General features: G+C 33.0%; 1 protein-coding gene across 7 annotated transcripts in view; it reads left to right on the forward strand.

The window, feature by feature from the left end:
• The window catches only part of ORC4 (origin recognition complex subunit 4), a 68042-nt gene that overhangs the window by 30655 nt on the left and 13066 nt on the right, over positions 1 to 24321 (forward strand). For 5 of the 7 annotated variants that reach the window (XM_081142061.1, XM_081142060.1, XM_081142065.1 and 2 more), the window contains exons 2-8: positions 6150 to 6223; positions 9034 to 9110; positions 9676 to 9766; positions 16824 to 16899; positions 17366 to 17451; positions 20605 to 20653; positions 22656 to 22807. In XM_081142061.1, coding sequence (XP_080998187.1) covers positions 6167 to 6223; positions 9034 to 9110; positions 9676 to 9766; positions 16824 to 16899; positions 17366 to 17451; positions 20605 to 20653; positions 22656 to 22807 — 588 coding nt within the window. In that variant the 5' untranslated portion in view covers positions 6150 to 6166. The remainder of the gene's footprint in view (positions 1 to 6149; positions 6224 to 9033; positions 9111 to 9675; positions 9767 to 16823; positions 16900 to 17365; positions 17452 to 20604; positions 20654 to 22655; positions 22808 to 24321) is intronic. The other 2 variants (XM_081142064.1, XM_081142066.1) reach the window with 1 other exon arrangement.

The following is a 24321-nucleotide window of genomic DNA, read 5'->3' on the forward strand; positions in this document are numbered from 1 at the left end:
TATTGCACAAAGAAGTACTTACCGCCAAAGAAATTGTTTTGAACAAGAGTCTGATTTTGTGCTTCCCTGCTCCTGCTAACCCCCTCCTCTCGGTTTTTCTCTCCAATGTAATATGATAATTTATAAACAGTAGTCTGTATCACTGTGCTTGGCATTTGACAGCATGGTATATCAGGAAAACCATTTAATCCCCACAATAACTCTGTGAATTGCATAATACTTTTGTCTCAGATTTTACAGAGGAACAAACGGGGGTTTAGGAAAGTTAATTTTTCAAAGGTCATACCATAGAACCAAGAACTCAAACCTAGGCCTAGCTGAGGATAGTCTTTAGGACACTTGATATTACCATCAGTCTTAACTTTTATAGTTCTGCTTCTTGGCTTGTCTGATTTGTATTTATTTTAAATTTGATATACAAGTGGACTTTTTCTGGCTATCTCCTTGCTTACAGTTCTGATTTGAATAGTATTCTCAAATATTTGTTTTTCATCACTTGTGACTTTCTGAGAAAAAATTAAGATTTCTAGAAAAATTCTGGTGTCTTCATCTTTAATTCCTTTGCCTTTTCTTTTTCTGGTTCAATTTTTAAAATGTACAAAACCTGTAAACCCTGTTTTTTCATACATTTGGTTAAAATCTGTGTTGCCAGATTTTTCAGACACTCTAAAACTGGCATCTGTAATTGCAGCTTTGAAACGAGTAGGGAGAGTAATCCAAATCACTGCAAAATTATAAGCCAAGAAATGGAGAATTATTGAAGTATTTGTGTATAAATTAGTAAAAGTATAGATTTCTCTAGTAATTTTAATCTTCATTAGAAATATTTTCTTTACTCTAAGTTTTAATTAAAGGTAGTATAAATAAAATATAAAATATGCTAGCTTAATTCAAGAAAAGAGAGTATATTCATTAATCCTTTTTATTTTATTTATTTATTTATTTATTTATTTATTTTTTTACTGTTCAAAATATTACAGATGGCCCTTTTTCTCACCATTGACCCCTTCCACCCTGCCCCACTCCCCTCCCCAGTCCCTCACCACACTGTTGTCTGTGTCCTTGGGTTACGCATATATGCATATAAATTCTTTGGTTAATCTTTCCCCCTCAACACCCCTCCTCCCCCCTCCTTTCCTCTGAGAATCGTCATTAATCCTTTTTAAATGTTACTAGTGAGCTATCAATCTGGGATTATAAAAAGAAAGAAATAATCTTGAATCACCAGACATGTAGGTATATAAGGTTTGCAACTTGATTTAAAATTCATAAAAAAATTTTGTGTACTTTATCTTTTGTTAATCTTGTGACTTCTCAAATAAATTTCTTAAACAAATTAACTGTATTTTAACCATTTTGAAATTCTGTTGCTGAGACACTACCAAGATAGTATACTGCATATATTTTACTTGAATTACAAAATAAATTACTCTTTATATTTCTGTAACTTATCGTTCTTTTATACTTGGTAGTGTTTTTTTGAGGGTGATGGCATGTAACTTTGAAAATTTAAAATTTACTAAGCAGTTGATTTAACCTAACCTGCCTCTTTTTTGTCAGCTAGTTTACCTCTGGACACCCTCCACTGCCTAGCATTTATACATTTATCAAATATTCTTTTGAAAACCAACTGTCTGCCAACATTTACTAATTGATTCGGATACAATGATAGCATAATTTCTGAGCCCTTATTTCAAGGAGCCTTGGTCTAGTGGAGCAAACAGATAGGTAAACACAGAGTTAGTTGCATTACCCTGTACTAATTAAGTTGTGTGAAAGAAAGAGGAAGATCGTATATATTATGAAATCACTTTAGGGACCCTTAACACTCAGACTTTTTTCAGAATAGGAGTGTACAGGGATGTCACAGAAAGTATTCCCAAGGAAATAAAGTCTCAGTTTAACATCTGAGGTTGGAGTGAAGAAGGGTAGAGAGATTAAGGCACGGTATTAAGAGAAGGAGCTAGTGCATTAATCTGGGAAACTAATCATTCCTTTTAAATGATGTTAGGGAATTTGGAATTTAGAATTTGAGGGGTCAGGAAAAGGTTTTTACGTGAAAGTGGTATCACAAATGGTGTAAGACTTGGAGACCAATAAAGAAGCTGTAAATTTCTGGTCAAGAAATAATGGTGATATAAAAAATGGGATAGAGGCAGCTAGTGAAAGAAGTAGATTGAGTTGAAACTTTTGAGGCAATAGGATAGACTGATTGTTACTTGAAATGCTGAGATTATTAGGTTTAATCAACCTAGCAAAACAATTTAGAGAGAAGAATCTACTGGAAACTGATATACAGCAAGTATAGAAGCTAAAGCAGCAATATCAGGGTGAATCATTCCTTGGTATTACCCATTTCACTGTTTCTTGCAATAGTATAAATAAGTAATAGTAAATTCTACCAAATTTTTTACAACTATATAATTGTAGTCACTTAGGTTTGTATTTGATACCAACATGAGAAATCACTAAGTCATACATAGACATTCAGCTCCTCTTACACTTTATATCTAGTCCTACTGTTTTAGAATAGTAAGTAAAATCATAGTATAGAAAGCACAATAGGAAGTAAAAGGAGTCCCAGGATCCACTGATATAATTTGAGGAAGAATTCAACCAAACTTACTCCAATAATCTATTTGCAGATAATAAAGATTTGGTTCACTAATCATTGTTTTGGTCATTAAGCCATTTTTAAAAACCATAAAATTAGAATGGTCTTCTTCTTAAACTTTTTATTTTGAAATCATTGTAGACTCACAGAAGTAAATGGAGTCTAGTAAACCCTTCATCCAGCTTCTCTTAAGGGTGACATATAACTGTAGTGCAATATTTAAAGCAGGAAGTTTACATCAGTATACCCGTTAACTAAAGACCTTATTCAACTTTTAGCATTTTTTACTTACACTCATTTTTGTGTCGGTGTCTCTGAGATATGATCCTATGAATAGATGTGTATGACTACTACCACAATAAAGATACAGAATTATCCCATCATTACAAAGAAAATCTATTATACAGCCCCTTTAGGGTCATACCCACCCATCCACCCTGTCCCTGTCTCCTAGCTACCATGATTCTGTTCTTCATTTCTGAATGTTTTATTGTATTAAGAATGTGATTTAAAAGGAATCACAGAAAATGTAAGTTTTTGAGATTGGCCTTTTTTTCCCTTGAGATCCATCCAAATTATTGCATTTATCAATAGTTACTGCATTTTTTTTGCTCATATTACCCTGTATGTATGGATGTTTCATAGTTTCTTTAACCGCACTGGCTTGTTGAAGGATATCTGTATTGCTTACAGTTTTTTTGGCTATTACAAGATAACTTGTTATAAACATTAGTATTACAGACTTGTTTGAAGATAAGTTTTCTTTTGTAGGATAAATACCTTAGAGTACAGTTGCTGTGTTGCATGGTGAGTGTATGTTTAGCTTTTTAAGAAACTGCCAGAAAGAAACTTTGCAAGGTAGCTGTACCATTTTACTGTCTCACCAGTAGTTATTTGAGAAATCCAGTTTCTCTTTATTCTCCTCACCAACATTTAGTCGTCTCTCTCTCTCTCTTTCATTTTTTATTTTAATTTTGGCTGTTCTAATAGGTATGTATTAATATCTCATTTGGTTTTAATTTGCATTTTCTTACTGGCTAATGATGTTGAACATCTTTTCATATGTTTATTTGCCATCCATTTACCCTCTTTGGTGAAATATTTATTTATGTCTTGTTCATTTTTCTAATTAAATTGTTTATTTAGTTTTGAAGATCTTTTGTATGTAAGTGCTTTGTTAAATATGTGACTTGGAAATATTTTTCTCTCAATCTGAAGCTTGTCTTTTCATTTGTAAAGTTAGAATTGGCTTTTAAATTATTCTTTGTTATAGAGTGGAGATTTGACTATTACTTGCAGAGGCAAGATATATTAAAATCTTTTGACTAAGACTTAATTTACAGTCAAAATTTATGTAGGTTAGACACTAAAAGAGTGCATATGTTTCTTTCATGGATGATCCCCAAATGAAGAAAAATGTACACTTTTAATAATGTCTTACCTGACATATTTGTTGCAAGGAGGCAGATTAAACATCTATCCTGCAACCACAGGCATTTTACTTAGCTTTTCTGAGCAATGTATTCTTAATCCATAAAATGAGGGGAAATGTTTTTTAATTCCAATAATTCTGTGAAATAGCTAATATAGCTCTTAAAAAATAAGGTATATTGCAAAAGTTTTCTCCCACTTTTTAAATAGTTCTTATTGTTTAGGGGACAGTTGTTCCAGGATTTGAACCCAGTCTTCTGTAATTTCAGATGTCAACTTGTAGACCCTTTTCAAAGTCAAGAGTATCTTAAACCAGAGTGAGGATATTATTTCATGTTGCTAAAAGAGTTTCTCCCCACACACAACACTCATTTAAGGAAAATATAATTAAAGTAAGTAGAATAAAAAAATAATTAATGTAAAGATTCTCAAGCAGAGTGCCTTGTGTAGACATAAAAAGACTGCTGGAAGGTGTCTTAGGGCAGCTGAGAAAACCATTTTTCTCCTAGAAAGAAGATTCTTAAGGGACAAGACATCAGTAAAGTATTCCTTTCTTGAGTTTCTATTTGGAAACCTGGAGCCAGAAGCCCTCTGGGCTTTTAGTCCTTGGCTACATGGCTCATACTTAAGGGGGAGACAGATATGCTTGCTCTCTATCTGTCAAGTCCTTGCTCAGCTGCTGTCTTGTTAGCACTTAACAGTGTTCCAAGGCTTGGCGTCTAGTAGTCTGTAGTGAAATTAATAAATATGAATAGAAAATATTATGTTGTCACAATGGCTTATCTTCCTTCAAATTATTGAAATTTGTACCTTTTAAAACAATTGGCTAAGTAAGTAACATCTATAGCCCAGTATATAATTGTATATGATAATTATTATTTTATTACATATAACTAAGTATAGCTTTGGGTTCAAATCCTGGCTATACGACTTAACTGCTGTTTGATTTGGATCAAGTTACTTAACTTTTTATGTCTTCTAATCTTAAAGGGGTATTGTAATAGTAGTTATTCCATATGGTTATTTTGAGGATTAAATGAGTTAATAAAATGCAAAGCACTTGTAACAACAATTCTTGTTACATAAGTAAACACTGCTTAAGCTATTATTACTTGACTAGTAAAGTACTCCTATAGAAAATCAGTGCTAAGAAAGATAGATCTTTCAGCTGAAGGTGTTTATCAATGAGTATGTTTCCCTCAAGGAGAATTTTAAGTTATTTTTCATTAGTATGTATATTTTTCATTTCAGTTATCATTGCCAACTTTATTTGGGGCATTATGCTAAAATGCTTGAATTTTTAAATATTTTCAATTTGGGGACTCTGGCAATTAAATAGACAATTTTGTTTAATATAGTTTGATTATGGATAAAGAGAGATAGTGTCACTTATGGATATTTACAGAAGAGGCATTTTATTTACCTACTCTAATTACTATGATTGATCAAGACAGCAAAGGCTTTAGGAAGGGATGATTCTGTGGTGTGGATGTGGGGAGAAACATTCTATATTAAGGAAGCACCTAGTTTTTATTTTTATTTGTTTTTAAAAGATAAAGAAAGGAAGGTGAGTAGTAGATTGAAGGGAAATGTAGGTAGGAGTAGTGGTCTGTAAGAGCCACATTTAAAGTGTGTGTTTTTCATTGAATTTATTGGGTGACATTGGTTAATAAAATTACATAGGTTTCAGGTATACAATTCTACAATATATCACATGTATACTATTGTATAGTGTGTTTACCACCCCAAGTCAAGTCTCCTTCCATCACCAGAAAAATTTTTTTAAATAAAGTGTGGTATGGGAGTGTCAAGCCTACACTTAGACAAAGAGCCACTGAAATTTCCCCCCCAATTTTATTGAGATAATTGACATACGTCCACTGTGTAAATTTAAGGCATATAGCATGATGGTTTGATTTACATAAATTGTGAAATGATTACCACAATAGGTTCAGCTGAGAATTTAAAGTTTGAGAAATGTGAACATTTTTCATGTTTTAAATGTGTGTTCAATTTGATTCTATGAAGGTAAATTCTTAAATACTTTTCTTTAAGCCAGTAGTCTTTATTATATTTATGCTTAAAATTTTTATTTTTATTTTAGGATTTCAGTTTGTTGAAATGAACAGTCGTAAATCAAAGGGTAACAATTTAATACACACTGAGTACCTTTCACAGGTTAGTATATATTTTCATTAATCTCACACTCTGTTACCATGCAAAGGTCCTCAGAGAAATAGTCATCTTCTTAACTTGAATTCTCCCCTTGGCACTTAGGAGGGATCAGTTTTTCCATTCTGAGGGGCAGGATGTCTTATGCTTCTTAGTTTCATCCTTTTTAAGTCTTTGGATGGTTGGGATCCTCACTTGACATGCCTTCTTAAATGTGGTTCGGATTTCTATTTAGTTTAACATTATCTTCTGAGTTTTGTACTTCTTTGGTTAAATGTATTCTTGTGTTTTTTATTTCTGTTGAACCTGTTATAAATGAAATTATTTTATTTTTACTTGTTCATTGTTAATGTATCTAAATGCAATTGATTTTTATATATTAATCTTATAACCTGCAACCTTGCTGAACTCATTTATTAGTATGAATAGTTTATTAGTTTATTCCCTAGGATTTTCTATATATAAGATCATGTCATCTACAAATAGAAATAGTTTTACTCCTTCCTTTTCAGTCTGGATGCCTTTCCTTCCTTTTTCTTATCTAATTGCTCTGGCTAGAACCTTCAGTGCAATATTGAATAAAGGTGGCAAGAGCACACATTCTTGTTTTGTTTTTGGTATTGGGGAAATGCATTCAGCCTTTAACCATGGAACATTATATTAGTTGTAGGTTTTCATAGATGCCCTTTATCACATCAAAGAAGTTCACTTATATTCCTAGAATGGTGTTTTTATCATGAACATTTAATATAGGTGCATACTGTATTTCAAGTGCTAAGTATGTATCCATACATATCTCTGTTAAGGAGTCTAGTAGAGAATGGGCATGGTATATCTACCCTGGCATTTCTATTTATCAGGCTCGGTCATCAGAACTACATTATTTTTAAATTAAACCAAATGGTATTGGCACCCCTTTATAACACCTTTTATTATTTTTGAAGGAAAATCTTTTAACTCTGTGCCAAAAATTTTTTAACATGTACAGTTTACATATCTTCATAAAGTGCACAAATTTATGTACAGCTTCATTAATTTCTTTTTTCTTATTTTTTTTAATCCTCACCTGAGGATATGTTTTTTATTGATTTTAGAGAGAGGAAAAGGAAAGAGAGAGAGAGAAACATTGGTATGAAAGAAACATTGATCAGGTGCCTCCCAAACATGCCCTGACCAGGGATCAAACCTGCAACCTGGGTATGTGTCCTTACTGGAAATTGAGCCTACCACCTTTCAGTGTATGGGACAGTGCTCCAGCCAACTGAGCCACACTAGCCAGGGCCAGTTTCATTGATTTCTATACATATATACACCCGTAACCTCTACCTCAGATCACTTTGGGATTTTTAGCCTCTGACTATTTACTGAAGCTTCACTTCACTTTATCCCTGTCTTATATTGTATACATAATTATTCCCTCTCTAATAGACTTCAGTGCAGAAAGAAAAGGACTGAGGTTTGTCTTTTGATTTCTAGTGGTCTTATCTAGGTAGATGACTGAACATTATGACTTGTTGAGTCTCCATATATGCTCATTTAAGTGCTTTACAGGTATCAGCTATTACCCATCCAATACCTATATTGTGTTAGAGACATCTGCCCTTATTTAATCTGAAAAACAGGCTTGTCAGAAAAGTGTTGGTGTCTTATTTTATAGATTTTTTTTTAAAATTAAGGTTTAGAAAAGGTCAACTTAAAAATGTTCTTCTGGCACCAATCCTCTTATTCTTTCCACTTCCTCTATAATGATAAGTGTGGGTTATTTTATCCCCAGTGAATAATTTGCTTTGCTTGTGCTCTAGGGCATATAAAGAGAACTCATTTATCTCTTTGGTACATGAGGATCAGCCCCATACTCTCAGTTTGGGAAAAGTAAATAATCTTGGAGGCTTCTTGTTTATGTTGATGGGGACAAATCTGATATAGCCTCCTAAGGTTTGTGTCCCAGGCATTAGCAGTAGATGCTGAAAAGAAATGTCTTTAATGGTCCACCTTTTTAAAGAATGTGCTAAATTTTCTGACACAATTTTTTACAATTAAGTCTTTGTCCTTCATTCTAGGATGATCTCAAAATTTAGCTCTTTACAAGATCTTTTTCTCCATTTATTCCAATGATTTTTTTATTTTATAGCCTAGATGAATGTGGTTTCTTCCATGTAATTGAGCATTTCCTTATATGCAGTTACTACTTTTATGCAAGTTGTTTCTTGAATGTGTTACTTCTCTCCAGTATATTTGTAGGGTTTTTTAAGGCATGGATCATGTTCTTGTAGTAATCTTGTGCTCTGTATCTAATAGGTCCTCAATAACTATATGGACTTTTAAACTTCTCTTATTTCCTTAGAATCCTGACCTTTATGGAAGGTGCAGATTGGTAGGGCTTGAGCTAAACCAGTTTAGATGTGTTGGCTTCTAGAGATTGACGTGTGGTGCCATGAGCATTACGAGATTAGATTACATTAGTAGATTTTCTCCTGTCTTCGCTCCTTGGCTGACATGTTATACAAAGTGAAGTATTCATTCATTCACATGCATTAAAATAACCCTTCAATTGCTGATGCAGCTAAAATAAGTAATTCTCTTGTTAAAACCTTCACAACTAACTTCTCATCTTTTCTCTGGGACTTAAGATGAAAAGAACTGATGATTTTATAACTCATGAAAATGGTGTCAGAGTTCTTGAAGAAAACTTATTTAGGGAGGGTTGAATTGACTCATTAATACCTAATTCTGACTGCTATAAAAGTATATTCTCATTCATTTTTGATTGAATGTATAATGTTTTTATTTATGCTTATTCACTTTATTTTCATCAGGTACAAAGAATTTTACGTGAAAGATTTTGTCATCAGAGTTCACATAGTAACCTATTTGGAGTACAAGTACAATATAAGTAAGTTTAGCTATTCCCTTGTTTGTTATAAGTAGACTTACAGATGCACTTTAGGGTTTTCAGAAATTACCATACACAAATTTTATCTTAATGCTAATGAGCAAAATATTTTGCTTTGAGTATGGAAACATTGAATATCATGAAGCAAGAGAGATATAAATATTTCCATAATGAGAAAGCCTTTTAACTTTTAGCCTTGTGTTTTTTCTGTTATCTGGTATTATGGAGATAATTCTGTGCTTCTTGTATTAAATTTAGCTTTCAATACTTGGCAGCCAGCTGTGTAGTAAAAGGTCCTAAAAGCTGCCACAGTTGTCTCTTATCCCATACTATAATAAAGACCAAGGTATTTCAAACTTACTTGATTTCCTCTTGAGGTTTCCAGAGAATCAGTATTAGCCAACATTCTAGTTCTGTGTAGAACTATTTAGAGCATAAGCCAAGTGGCTAGAGGGAAAGAATAAAGGAGTGTTTGTTTCTATACATATTTATATTTAGCTTTTAAAAAATAATACCTAGAAATTATTTCATCTTATTAAATTTGAACCTATTTATGTCATTTCAGACACTTAATTGAGCTGCTAAAAAGAACTGCTATCCATGGAGAAAGTAATTCTGTTCTCATTATTGGACCCCGAGGATCAGGAAAGACCATGGTAAAGCTATTTATTTATGGTGTTTGATTTGGTAGGCTTGTGATGATTCCTATAGACAACATTGAAATGTGTTTCATTATTAGCATTTTGCTTTTTCCCTTAAATCATTGAAGACATGCAGAGCTTTATAAAGTTGGGGTGATATATTTGTGTTAAACATATCTTTTTTACCTTGTTTTCCCCACAGTGACAAATTTTAATTGATGTTTTTTTAATCATGGTCTTTTGTCCTTGAATTAGTGATTGCTAGTGGAAAAAGCAAACTAGCATTTATTGGACATGTACCTTGTGCCTTTTATCTATGTTCTATCATTGATTCTTTACACTAACCAAGTAAGGTAGGTTTTGTCCCTGTTTATAGAAAGGTAACTATCACCCCATGCATTCTTTTTTTCTCTTACTATTTTATTGTTTATTGTTTAACCCTAACTCAAACAAATTTTTCATATGTCCTTTCACATCTTCTTGATTTGTCTTCTACTTTCCCTTGTCATCATATTTGCTTAGTTACCTCAAAAAGATACTCTTGCTTCTCTCCCCTCATTTTCTCCTTTCACATTCTTTATTCAGCATATGAGACAAATTATGTCCGTCACATTGAAAGTTAATTACTATACTATTTAATTTTAGTAAAGTTAAATTGGGCTGTGTAAAATCTGTTTTCTGCTACATTCCATGCAATAAATTTAGATTTCACACTAACATACATTTTTATTCTATAGAAGTAAAATTATGTCTTATAATTATGTATTCAATAAATTATGTAAAACAGGAGTAAAGTTATGCTTTTATTATTATTTATTTATCTTCACCTGAGAATATTTTTTCCATTGCTTTTCAGAGAGAGTGGGGGGGGGTGGGGAGGAGAGGGAGAGAGAAACAGCGATGTAGGAGAGACATATTGATAGGCTGGAATTGAGCTCGCAACTGAGGTACATTCCCTTGGCTGGAATTGAACCTGCGACCCTTCAGCCAGTGGGCCAGTGCTCCAACCACTGAGCCAAACCAGCCAGGGCTGCTTTTATTTTTTTTAATAATATGTATTGACTCTACATTATGTAAGATGAGGAAATGAAAACTTTTAGGAGTTTACTGTTATCACCCATTTCCAGTATTGTTTGAAATATATAAATTGGGAATATAGATCTGTGTAAGGAAGTGCATTCTTCTTAGGTGCCTAGAAGGGAGGTCAATTAGAATACTTGGTGACTGTCACTGATGACCAACCACCACAGCTAACTTGTTTTGAGTTTGTGTATGATTTTTCCCTATCTGGATGCTGCGGAGTTTATCTCAGCAATGTGAAAATTTCACAGATTATATCTAAATGTTGGTCATAAAAACTGATACTCTGCAAATCCTCTTAATGTGAATTTATATCTTCTGTAAAAGATAATTCCTGACCCCCTCCACCCTGCCCAGTTTTCATTATTTTATTATATCTGGAAAACACGTCATCATACTAATGTTTGAAGAACATTTTTAGATAATACTTTAATTATTCAAGAAGCTTCGTGGTGATACTCTTGTGTCAGTACAGAAGAAAATGAGATCTAGGAAATTAGCACATTAGGTCTATTCCATGGCAAACTGTATCTTGAAACAAAATGGCATTATAACAGGAAAGTTGAATCTCAGTGATTTGTAAGTCAAAATGTCAAGCCTAAAAGTACAACTTGAGCAGCTGACTGAATTTATTCTGAACTTCTCCTTGGAAGTTTGTCACTAAAGGCATGGAGAAAATTCAGAAAAAAAGAAATAGAACTAGTAAACACTTATAAAAATGTATAACTAAATACAAATTAAAACTGTACTCCATTTCATTAGAAAATGGGCTAAAATAGATATATTTTTTACCAGAAAATTAAGCAGATACTGCAGAGTTCCCAAATTACCCTCCCCTACCTCTCCACCTACCCCCCCACATAATTTCCCGTTATTAACATAGTGACTTAGCGTGGTACGTTGGTTACAGTCAATTCATAGTGATTTGTTATCATTAACTAAAGTCCATAGTTTATATTAAGGTTCCCTCTTTGTGTTGTAAACTTTACAGGTTTTAACAAATACGTAATGTCATATATCCACTCAGTGTCATACAAGATAACTTCATAGTTCTCAAAGATCCCCTGTGCGCTATCCGTTTACCCTCCTACCCCAGCTCCTACCATCCACTGATTTTTTACTGCCTCCGTACTTTTGCCTGTTTCAGAATGTCGTGTAGTTGGAATCATACAGTGTAGAACCTTTCCATACTGGCTTCTGCCACTTAGCAACAAGCATGTAAGCTTCCTCCAGGTTATTTCATGCCTTCACGGCTCATAGCTTTTCATTGCTGAATAGCATTCTGTTCTATGAATGTACCACTGTTTGTCCATTCACCTATTGAAGGACATCTTGGTTGGTTCTGATTTTTGGCAGTTTGAATAAAGCTACTTTAAACACTTGTGTGCAAGATTTTATGCTGAAGTAAGTCTTCTACTTATTTGAGTAAATACTTAGAAGCACCAGTTGTGGCATCATATGATAATCCTATGTTTAGCTTTGTAAGAAGTTGCTAAACTGTCTTCCAAAGTGGTTATACCATTTTGCTTCTTACCATCATTGAATGAGAGTTTCTTTTGCTATGTGTCTTCACCAGGATTTGATATTGTCAGTTTTTAAAACTTTAGCCATTCTAGTAGATATGTAGTGGTATCTCATTGCTTTTCTTACTTGCAGGTCTCTAATGGTGTATGATATTGAGCATCTTTTTGTACGCTTATTTTTCATCTGTATATCTTTATGATAATTTTAAATTGGGTTGTTTCTTTTCTTACTGATATATTTTAAAAGTTATTTGTATATTTTGGATATATCAGATACGTTTTGCAAATGTTTTCTCCCAGTCTTTTGTTTGTCTTTAATCTTATTAGCAATGTTCTTGGAAGAAAAGTTTTTAATGAAAAGAAGTCCAACTTATCAACTATTTCTTTTATGGATTGTGATTTTGGTGTTGCATCTAAAACTTCATCACCAAAACTCAGGCTGTGTAGGTTTTCTCCTATGTTATTTTCTAGAAGTTTTATAGTTCTTTGCATTTGCATTTACATTTACATCTAGGGTTCATTTCAAATTAATGTTTGTGGAAAATGTAAAGTCAGTGTCTAGATTTATTTTTTGCTTATGAATATCCATTTCCGGCACCATTTATTGAAAAGACTATCTTTATTGAATTACTTTTGCTTTTTTATTAATGATCAGTTGACTGTATTTGTATGCGTCTCTTTCTGGGCTCTCTGTTCTGTTTTCATTATCTGTCTGTCTGTTTCCTGCACGGGCATCACACTATACTGTCTTGATTACTATAGCTTCATAGTAAGTCTTAAAGTTCCATAGTGTCAATCTTTCAACTTTTTGCTTCTTCAGTGTTGTTTTTGGCTGTCCTGGGTACTTTGCATTTCTGTGTTAACTTCAGAATCAATTTATTTAATATTTTTAAAATTTACCTATATTGTTGAAAGTATTACATAGCCCCCCCCTTTCCCCCCATTGATCCCCTCCACCCTGCATCCACCCCTCTTGCCCTCCAGGCCTTCACCACACTGTTGTCTGTGACAATGAGTTATGAATAGAATCAATTCATTAATAACTACAAAATACTGGGAATTTTTGTGTTCAACTGTGGGATTTTGTGTTGAATCTGTAGATCATGTTGAGATGAATTGGTTTAACTATATTGAATGTTCACATTCGTAAACATGGTATATTTCTCCATTTATCCATTTATTTAGGCTTTTCATCAGAGTTTGTGGTTTTCTTCATATAGATCTTTTGTTAGATTTATACCTAAGTCTTTAAACTTCTTAGTGTTAATGTTAATAGTATTAAGTTTTTAATTTCATATTCCAGGTGTTAATTGCTGATATATAGGGAAGCAAATCACTTCTGTGTATTACCTTATATCCTCCGACCTTGCCTTAATTGATTATCAGTTCCAGGAACTTGCCCATTTTTTGTGGTTTTCTACATACACAGTCATGTTAACTGCAAACAAACAAAGTTTTGTTTATCCCTTCTCTATCTCCATATATACCTTTTATTTACTTTTCTTGTCTCATTACGTTAGTTATTCACAGGCTATGTCTTTAAGTATTGATCATAAAATTAACTGATATTACACAAACTTTATCAGTTTAGGTCCTCACTAAAGAATAATTTTATTTTTGAGTATTTCTTCCCTTTCGTTTCTTTTTGTCCTTTCTTAGGATTAGAGTGTCCAGTTATTAAGCTTTTGTGGTATAATTTAATTTATTTTTGCTGCACTCTAATATTGATAGCTGAGGAGCATTGTTTAACTGTGTTACTTTTATAATTTGCTTTATGTGGGACTATCCTAAGATATAAAATAGGCTATTCTTAGACAAGAACTCATTAATGTAATTATGTAAATTCAAATTTAAAAATAAGATTATAGTATATTTAAGGCATTACTTTGGCCTGAAATACAAAAATTCAAAATCTACAGTTGATTAAGGGGCTGAGGGGTGAAGGGGACCTAATATATGGTGATGGAAGATGATTTGACTTTGGGTAGTGGGGGGAAAAAATTCTACAGTTGATTGATAAAGATTAGAGATAGTGTGGTTTGTTGTATTTCAAACATTTTTAAAAATACATATATATGTATAGTTCCAAATGACAAATTGGACCCTGGAAAATACTCTCTTCTATATAGAAATTATTGTAGACAAAGAAATTTGATAGGTGGTGAAACAGGATGTTTCTTCTAATTGATATTCTATTTGCATATTGCCGGATGTTGTGTTTATTAAAGTACTTGGGAACAGTAATAGTAGGGAAGAATAAAAATCCCTAGATGCTGCAAATCTAAGCAAGCTCTGCTAGTACATTTGTAAAATTAATTTTTGGCTACAAAAAATGTGGAAATGGGGTAGCTGAATTGGTTATGCTGGTTGCTGTAATATTAATAACCAGCCAATTTTTTTTAGTATATTATGTAGTTGAAAATATTTGAAAGGATGACATTGTGTCCATGAAAAAAATTGACTGAAATTATACAATTGGTTACCTAGTTAATTATACAGTAAATTTTAGCAATATTCAGATTAGAACAAAAATTATTTGAAAACTTACTTGCTAATACATTTAAATTATTGTTTCAGACCACTTCCCCTACCCCCAATAAAAAAGCTGTGAATTGATCTAGGCAAATCAGAACAACTTGATTCTTAATGTAAATTCAGTGGAAAGAGTGCTCTGTAAACCTTTTATAACTCTCTTTATGCATATGTAAAATGAAGGAACAATTTTATACCTTGTTTCATTCTGTAAAGAATTTGAAATGGTTTTGAGCAATTCATCAAACATAAAATAATTTAAATCATAATATCAGAGCAAGGGATATATAAATATTATATAAATAAAATATCAAGAGTTGGGGGCAAGAACATAGCAGATTACTAAGAAAATATGGCAAAGGCCATATCTTGAGAGCCCAAGTTTGTATCACCTGGGGAGAAACTCTTATAATAAAGGTCTGACTTGACCCAAAGGTAGAGAAGCACCAACTCATCTTCTGACAGTTCTTTAGAAAGAATTTCACATCTTAGCTGGACTTTTATGTGTATATGACCTGGGCTACCTATGTTCTGAGGTAGAATTCCATATGCTTTAAAAACTGCAGATAAACAAGGAATAGCTATTATGTTTGATATCCTATTGTGAAACCTAATAATTTTAAATGAGGATATTTGCTTCTCCCTATTGCACAAACATGTTATAGTGACAGAGGATAGACTATTGCAAAAACAAATAGTATTTTGTTTTTCAAAATAGTTTACCAGTTGTCCCAGTGACTTTGTTGAATACCATCCTAACTAATTTTTTTTTTTTTTTTGGTATATTTGCTCTGTTTTCCTGTACCATTTTTTTATTTTTATTTTTTGCTTGACACTCCATTCTTTTTTTTTTTCTCTCCCATCCCTCTCCCCAGTCCCTCTCCCCACCATTGTCCGTATCCTTGGGTTATGCATATACGCATATAAATTCTTTGGTTACTCTCTCCCCCTCCACCCACCCACCCCCCTCCATCCTTCTGACATTTGTCAGTCTGATCTATGCTTCCATGTCATTGAATCTGTTCTGTTCATCAGTTTATTAAGTCCTTTAGATTCCACATATAAACAAGATCATGTGATGTTTGTCTTTCTCTGACTGGCTTATTTCATCTAGCATAATTTTCTCCAGGTCCATCCGTGCGGTCCCAAAGGGTACGAGATCCTTCTTCTTTACAGCTGCGTAGTATTCCATGGTGTATATGTCCCACAGCTTTTCCTGTACCATTTATTTTATGATAGTACTCTTCTATTTTAATATTAGAAGGAATAGTCCCTCATTATCTTCCTTTTAAAAAGCTTTTTTTCCCTTAATTTCATTTTCAAATTTTAAAAAAATATGCAGTATTACTATGAAGAGATGTATATGATATTTTAATGAGTGGTAAGATGTCACAATTCAAAAAATATAATAAAGAATGTGAATATGGAATATAAGCCTGTAATTATAAAAATGTGAAACTTTATAATTGAACAGTTTAAGGTATATAACACTTTCTGCGTATATTATTAGTAATTTTTCTTTTTTCTTTTTTAAAAAAAAAAATCTTTATTAATTTCAGAGAGAGGAAGGGAGAGAGAGAGATAGAAACATCAATGATGAGAGAGTCATTGATCGGCTGCAGCTCGCAACCCGGGCATGTGCCCTGACCGGGAATCAAACCCTGATCTCCTGACTCCTAGGTCGACACTCAACCGCTGATCCATGCCCAGCTGGGCATTAGTAGTAATTTTTCATTGCAAGCACTAAGTTTCTGTAATAAGGTCTTTTTCTCAGTATATCTAGCAACTAACGGGGAACCAAAGAACTTGCAGTTGTATTTGTTAATTTAAAATGGCAACCTGTTCATATTCTGTTTCCATTATTCACAGTTTAAAAATATGGGCTTATCATTTTTACCTATTATTAAATATTTTATAAACTTTTTAATATTATTTAGTTAATAAACCATGCTTTGAAAGAACTGATGGAAGTAGAAGACGTGAGGGAAAATGTATTACAAGTTCACCTAAATGGTAAGTCTGTCATTACTTTGCCATTGGGAATGATATAAATCATGTGAGCTTTTTATATTATGAAACTAAATTCACTTGTATGTTTTAAATTTGGATTCTTAATAATATTTTTAAAACTAGATTTATATTTAGCAACTCTTAATTTAGCATACCATAGACAATATTTTTATAAACTGAAACAGTAAATAAATAAAGGGAACACATAAAAACTTTTGGTTTTTGCTTTTCTTCCTTTTTTTTTTGAAATAACCCTAACCCCAAAGAAGATTATTCTTTGAATCTACCAGATGTCTTCATTGCTCAGTTGTAAAATGAAATATAAACTCACATTTTTTTACTTTTTTTTCCAGTTGAATTTAAAAAAGCATTAGCAAATTAGCAAATTTCCTTGACCGGGAAATAATCTGTACTGTGTCAAATACATATTTCATTTTAACTAAATACTTTTAAATGCGCTTTATTTCAGGACTGCTGCAGATCAATGATAAAATAGCTCTAAAGGAAATCACAAGGCAGTTAAATCTGGAAAATGTAGTTGGAGATAAAGTTTTTGTACGTATCATTTCTGTTCTTTTATTAACTGGGCATAAAGGAAAGTCTATATTATAGCTTTATATTTTTGGAAAGCTATAAAGGATTTAGAGATTCTAAATTGAAATATGTAAGATTCTTGTCATAAAAATGTGTAATGTACTAGGATGCATCTATTTATCAAAACCAGGTTTATATAGATAGTGAGTTTGTTTATTTGTAAGATAAACATTCTGATTCTCTGTCTTTGACAATAGATTAGTGTTTTAAAAAATACTATACTCTAGCAGTCTATTTCTAGTCTCCTGAGACTTGGGTAGCATGGGAGTACTGGGAAAATTTGCTGAATTTGAAACTACAAAAAATGTGGATTTTAGTGTTGCCTTTCAACCTGGTGCCCATGATTAATGATTAATGAATACCCCTGTGATTCAGATTTCTCATCTGTTAAATAGGCATCATCTTAAACTTACTTCACTGACTTATTCTGCAGACAAAATAAGCATTAAACATTTATGTTTTAAAATATACTCAGTGGTAATATACTATATAGATGTCAGTTATCTCATACTATTAAATTGTTTGCGGGTAGTTTTTATTGGGCGCTCTACTACCAGTCAACGTAAAACGTATAAATACGTTTCCCACATACAATGTGTTAAAATGTTTTCAGAAACTTACCCATACCTCACTATTGTAATAGCTTGGAATCTAGGACAGTCAACAGCAGTAACTTAAAATAAACCGATTAGAAATGTTTTGAAACTTTTAAATCTTTTTACCTATCACTTGATTTATAGGGCTCAAGGGAAGAATGATTAAGTTAATTTTCAACTGCCCTAAGTTTCATGATGAAATAACTTATCTTTATACGACTTACGCATTTGAAGTGGGTTATGTCCATTCCAAGTTCATTTTCTGGCCCCTGGTAATCACGCAGTACTGTCGCTCTGATCTCTAAACTTCGTGCTCTCCACTGCAGTGACACAGCCATTGTTGTGAAAGCCTCCTAGCATTTAGTACCTCATTCTTTTGTAATTATCTCTAAAAAGTTGAGCCAATCATGTGTTACTCTTTCACTGTCTGCAGGTCTCTGAAGTGCAAGTTCAGAATGTTCCTTCTATTAATGTTCTACCTTGTTAGAATTTAACGTTGAAAATAGTTGCCTGCTTGGTGAAGGAGAGTTACTATTATAGAGGCTCAGTTTGGCTTGTGGTTTCTAATTGATGTAGATTGTTGTTTCTAACTTTCGTAAATGGACCTATTCATACTGGATTCACATGAAATAATAAAAAGGCACAGTTGTTTATCATCCTAGTCATCACTATTGTTACCATAATTATGACATAGAGATAATATTAATTTGACTTCTACATTATATAAAATAGGCATCTGAAGCTCAGAGAGCATAAATAGCTTATCTAAAGTCATAAAATAACAAAGGCTGAACATTAAGAACCTGAATCACCTCAATCCAGAGCCTCTCTGTTTTGATACGCTTATAGCATATTTGTATATTCTTATACATATATACATACTTACATATATTTATATAAATATGTACTTATAATATGAACATATGTATTTATATAGGTATAGATTTAATATCAGGTGCAGTAGTCTTTTAAAAAATACCCAAAAGATAAGGAACCTTTGAGTAAATTTGACCACTTATTTCCCAAAAAATTGTCTATGAGCCTTTGTTTATTTTATGGTAAATACCTCTAGCCCTGCCTACCTTGGAAATAGTATTGACTTGACAGTATGCAGTCATCACAAAATATATGGAAGCTCTTGAAAACTTAGCTATTGTATTTATTTATTTATTTTAATCCTCACAGAGGACATAATCCATCGCTTTTCAGAGAGAGTGGAGGGGAGAGAGAAACATTGATGTGAGAGAGACACATTGATTGGCTGCCTCCTGCATGCACCCCGACCAAGCCCCAGGATTGAGAGTGCAACTGAATTATGTGCCCTTGGCCTGAATCGAACCCAGGACCCTTCAGTCCACGGGCCTATGCTCTAACCACTGAGCAAAACCGGCCAGGGCAAAACTTAGCTATTTTATATTCTCTTCATTAGGAAACAAATAAGTGGGTTCTTTTCTCCTTTATATATCCTCAAATTTAAAGTCAGCTGTTTCTTTAAATTAAAAAATCTGAAGTATAAATTAATGACTTTAATGAAAAAATATTTTAACAGAGCTTTTATCCACAAGCTGTAACATCTGGATAATGCATCTGCTACTCTATTAATTTTCATCTAGAATATTTAAGTTGTATCCAAAAATGTTTTGGCTGTGCTCCAAGTAAGCACAGCCAAATTTGATATGATACATACAAATTCTGTAATATGCTCTTGAATAAAGATGCACTAGTATAGTATCTAATATTTGAAGCAAATTTCTTCTCCCTTTTCCTTTTGGATCTCATTTAAATTCATGGTCCTTTTTTTAGTGGTAGAAATTAATTTGAGACTTGCAAGAGCCTGATGTGTTTGAAGATACAAAGTGCAGTGGACTTCTAGTTCTCTGACCATATTTATAATATAGCAGCTCTCAAAAACTACCTTTAGCCCCAGTAGGGTGGCTCAGTTGGTTGGAGCATTATCCCATATGCCAAAAAGGTTGCAGGTCCAATTCCTGGTCAGGGTGCGTACAGGAGGCAACCCACTGATGTTTCTCTCTCTCTCTCCCCCTCCCCCTCTCCCCTCCCCCTCCCTCCCTCCGCCTCCGCCTCCCCCTCCCCCTCCCCCTCTCCCTCTCCCTCTCTCCCTCTCTCCCCCCCTTCCTCTCTCCCTCTCTCCCTTTCTCCCTTCCTCTCTCTTTCTCTCTCTCCCTCTCTCTTCCCTTCGCCTTCTCTCACTAAAATCAATGAACATATCCTTGGGTAAGGATTAAAAAACACACCTACCTTTAAATGACATTAACAGTTTGTTTTGAACATGACACATGTCATTTTCAGTGCTGTACCATCTTTGCTTTTATATTCAAGTTTTAAATTGTAAGCATAGAGATCTGGCCAATGACTAATTTACTATAAAAATAGACAGTCTATGTAATGTCTAAGAGTCAGATACAGAGTGTGTCTATATAACATCCAAGGGCCAGATAGCCCTTCTGTTTCTTATTTCACTAAACTCCTAGTCATGGTATGTTTTTTTGTTATTCAGGGAAGCTTTGCTGAAAATCTTTCATTTATTCTGGAAGCTTTGAAAAAAGGTAAATATTAACATATTTAACAGTATCAAAGATATTTGTTTAGCTTTATTTTTCCCTGATTATAAAGGTAATAACATGCTTTTACAAAAAATTTAATAAAGAAATATGATAAAGAATAAAATAATAGTCAGTGTATCCCCACACTATAATAGTGATTATCCCAACTAACTTTAGTTTCATATCTTTACTCACCTGCAGTATATCATTGAAGTTGATAATTTTTATGAGAATAAACTCATTTTCCGTATTGTGTGGTCTTCATCTTTTCATTTACAAACAGTATGTTGTGAGCATCTTTCCATGTCAGTAAAGACTGAGCTGCTTCTTCATTTTTATGGTTCTCATATATTTCATTTTATAAATAGAAATTAACTATAGTTAAAAATATAAGTTATATCTTATTAACCACCAGTTATGGGCTTTTATTTCTAATTTTGTATAATTAAATTAGGAAGAAATTCTTAGATAGTCGTCCAGATATTTCCTGGGGTAAATTTTAGTGAGTAGAATTCTCAATTAAAAGGTACATTTTAAAAGGAATATTATGAAACTATGCTAGAAGATCCATTTCCTAAACATATTTCAGAGTACCTTTTTCTTCACAATTTCCAAAACAATTATTAATTTTTATTTTTGTCTATGTAATAGTAAAATTATTTATTTAGTTTAATTTACTTAATTTTGGTAATGATGATCATTTTCTATTTTTATTGACTAATGATATTTCCTGTTTCATATATTTCCTGTTGGTTCTTTGCCTTATTTTGATGTTTAGCTTGTATTTATTTATGGAATTCTTGCACTTCATGTTTCTCTTCTCTATAGTCACAATTGTTTCTGTTCAGATTTTAAAGATATTCAATTATGTTTTAATCTAAAACATATACTTGTAACTAATAATCTGGCTAAAATGTATTTTGATAAGGTATAAAGTGGAGTTCTTACCTTGAATAAACCACTTTTCCCCCATTGATACGTAATGCTATATTTTACCAGTACTAATTATGTAGGCCAAGCCTATTTCTAGACTTTTGAGCAGTCCTTGTAGTTTTTATGCCATTTAGGTTAGTGTTAAATGTTTCATTATATGTTGAAGTGGAGTGAATGTCCCTTTATCATATTTTCTTTTCACTTGTTTATGCAAATATAAAGCCCCAAACCTTAAGGTAAGAGTGATTCTTCTGCTAAGGAAGATTCTGTTGTGATGCGAAAAAATGAATTCAGAGTCATGTTGAACTTTACCTGTTGCAATGTTAAAATTGTGGTTAGAAGGAATTATAGTGGTTTTAATTGAACTTTCTAGTCTAACAACTGTTTGTAAAAATTATTTCTATGGGAAGATATATTTTGCATTTCTACTAAGTAAACTAGTCTTTTCTGTAGTAATAGTTTTAAACTTAGTGACTCTTTATATTTAATCTCAAAGTGATTTGGTCTGTGTAGGTATTAAAAGATCTTTGTAAATTTTCTGATGATAGAAGGACTCTGTACATAATTTTAAAAACAATAGTCTCTAGTTATTTAAATGATATTCTTAATTTTTCATCAGTAAACTACTAGTAATTAGACTGAGATACTTAAAACTATCTTGCCCTGTGAATAATTTGTTTTCGTTGAATAAATGTACATGCATTGGTAAGTGCCCTCCCAAAGCAGGTTATCAGTATTTGTTCGTTAAGTGTTTTGTTTTTTAAAATATATTTTCACTGATTTCACAGAGAAGAGGGGAGAGGGAGAGAAAGATAGAAATATCAATGATAAGAGAGTCATTGATCAGCTGCCTCTTGCACACCCTGCTGGGGATCAAGCCCACCACCCGGGCACATACTCTGACCAGGAATCTAACCACAATCTCCTGGATCATAGGTGGATGCTCAACCACTGAGCCACACCAGCTGGGCTGTTGAATTAAGTTTTTAAAACTGAAATGTAGTAAATAGTTTGGAAATTTAACAAAGGTTAATATAATTGCTTGTTAATATAAAACTCTTTTTTATCTTAGGTGACCGGGCTAGTAGTTGTCCAGTGATCTTCGTATTAGATGAATTTGATCTTTTTGCTCATCATAGAAACCAAACACTCCTCTATAATCTTTTTGACATTTCTCAGTCTGCACAGACTCCAATAGCAGTTATTGGTCTTACATGTAGATTGGTAAGTCTGTCTTTTTATTAAAAAATTAATTATAATATTTAGAAAATGAAATCTTAATTATCAACATAGTCACTTATGTAAGTCATCATATTAGGCATTTTTCAAATATGTTTCCCTGATTCCTGATGCATTTATCCCACTTTTGAACTCAGATTGAGGAAAATAAGAAAACAGTTGTCATACATGCTCATAAGTACCTCTGTCCCTCCAATGGAATCACTAAATAAAAAAATAAAGTCAAATTACGCTAATAAATACAATTTCTGCATTAGCAAGTAAAGAGAAAGTTAAGTAATCTTACCACTATTTGATAAAAATTGCCAGTAGTTTCTATGTTTACATTTATGATTTTTTGCATATTTTGAAAATGCTTGGAATCAGTTCAGAATGTTACTATTTTAACTTTGTAAGTATATGCAGCTGGAAATAAAGTTCATGTACTTGTTCTGTTTTTCTCTAGCTCTTCCTTTTTTAGGAAAGTGAAACTTTTTACAGTCATCTTTCAATAGTCCTCCTAGTGCCGTTTCTTCGGTGGAGCAGCTTTCTCGTTCCCTCCCCAGTGCTCCAGAGCTTCATAATTAGCCTCCCTCGTAGAACATCTGGCTGGTTCTCCTCATAGCGATACCCCTCCTTGCCAGAAGCAGCAGTCTGCACAGGGGTTGAGGCACCTTTCCTCTTGTTAAAAATAATCTTTGAGTGGCAGTGGCAGTGGCAAATGTTACTGACCCAGTGAAGGACCAAATAAAGGGTCAGTAGCTCCTTAGCAGTATTATTAGAGGCTCATTTTTATTCTGGATGTATAATTCTCCAACAAGTCTATATGGATCTGTATTTATAGGGAAAGAGCAAAGGGACAGATGGAGTGTAGTGACTTTGCCAGCAAACAGCCTCTTCCCTGTGGAAATAATCCTCCTTTTTCACTGACCTATGTATCCCCACATTGTCAATTTCTGTCATTACTATTCACCACTAAAATACCTTTTACATTCATCTTTCAGCCACTTACCTATATGGGTAATGTATAACTATATTTTTCTTTAAGCTATAAAAACATTTCATTCACCCTTTCTCCTTAAACCCCAATCTGTTCATCTTTCCTGTCTTCCTTCCCAAACTAACCATGATCCCATTTTGATCACTTGAATTCTTTCCTCTGTACAGTTGATTTCTTAACCTGGCTGTTGTATGAAAATCATCTGGGTAGATTTAAAAATCCATATTTCTGGGGCTCATCACAACTTTAAAAAAACTTAATTATAGAAGGTTGGCAGTAAACTTGATTTCTAACTTCTTGAGGAAAGTAGCATAAATATAATCAGTTTCTAAAATATCACTATAAAAAAGCCACAAGACAATAACCTACCACTGTCGGGCTGTGTTCCTGCCAGTTTCCTTTTCTGCAGTTTGTTCCTTCAGTTTCAGCTTGGCTCAGCTTAAATTCTGGATATTTCAGTGAACTGAACTTTTCTCCATTATACATGCTGCTACTTGAGTCTTTGTTACATAAAACAATG

Source organism: Miniopterus schreibersii, assembly GCF_964146895.1.
Source record: "Miniopterus schreibersii genome assembly, chromosome: 7".
Classification (NCBI taxonomy): domain Eukaryota; kingdom Metazoa; phylum Chordata; class Mammalia; order Chiroptera; family Miniopteridae; genus Miniopterus; species Miniopterus schreibersii.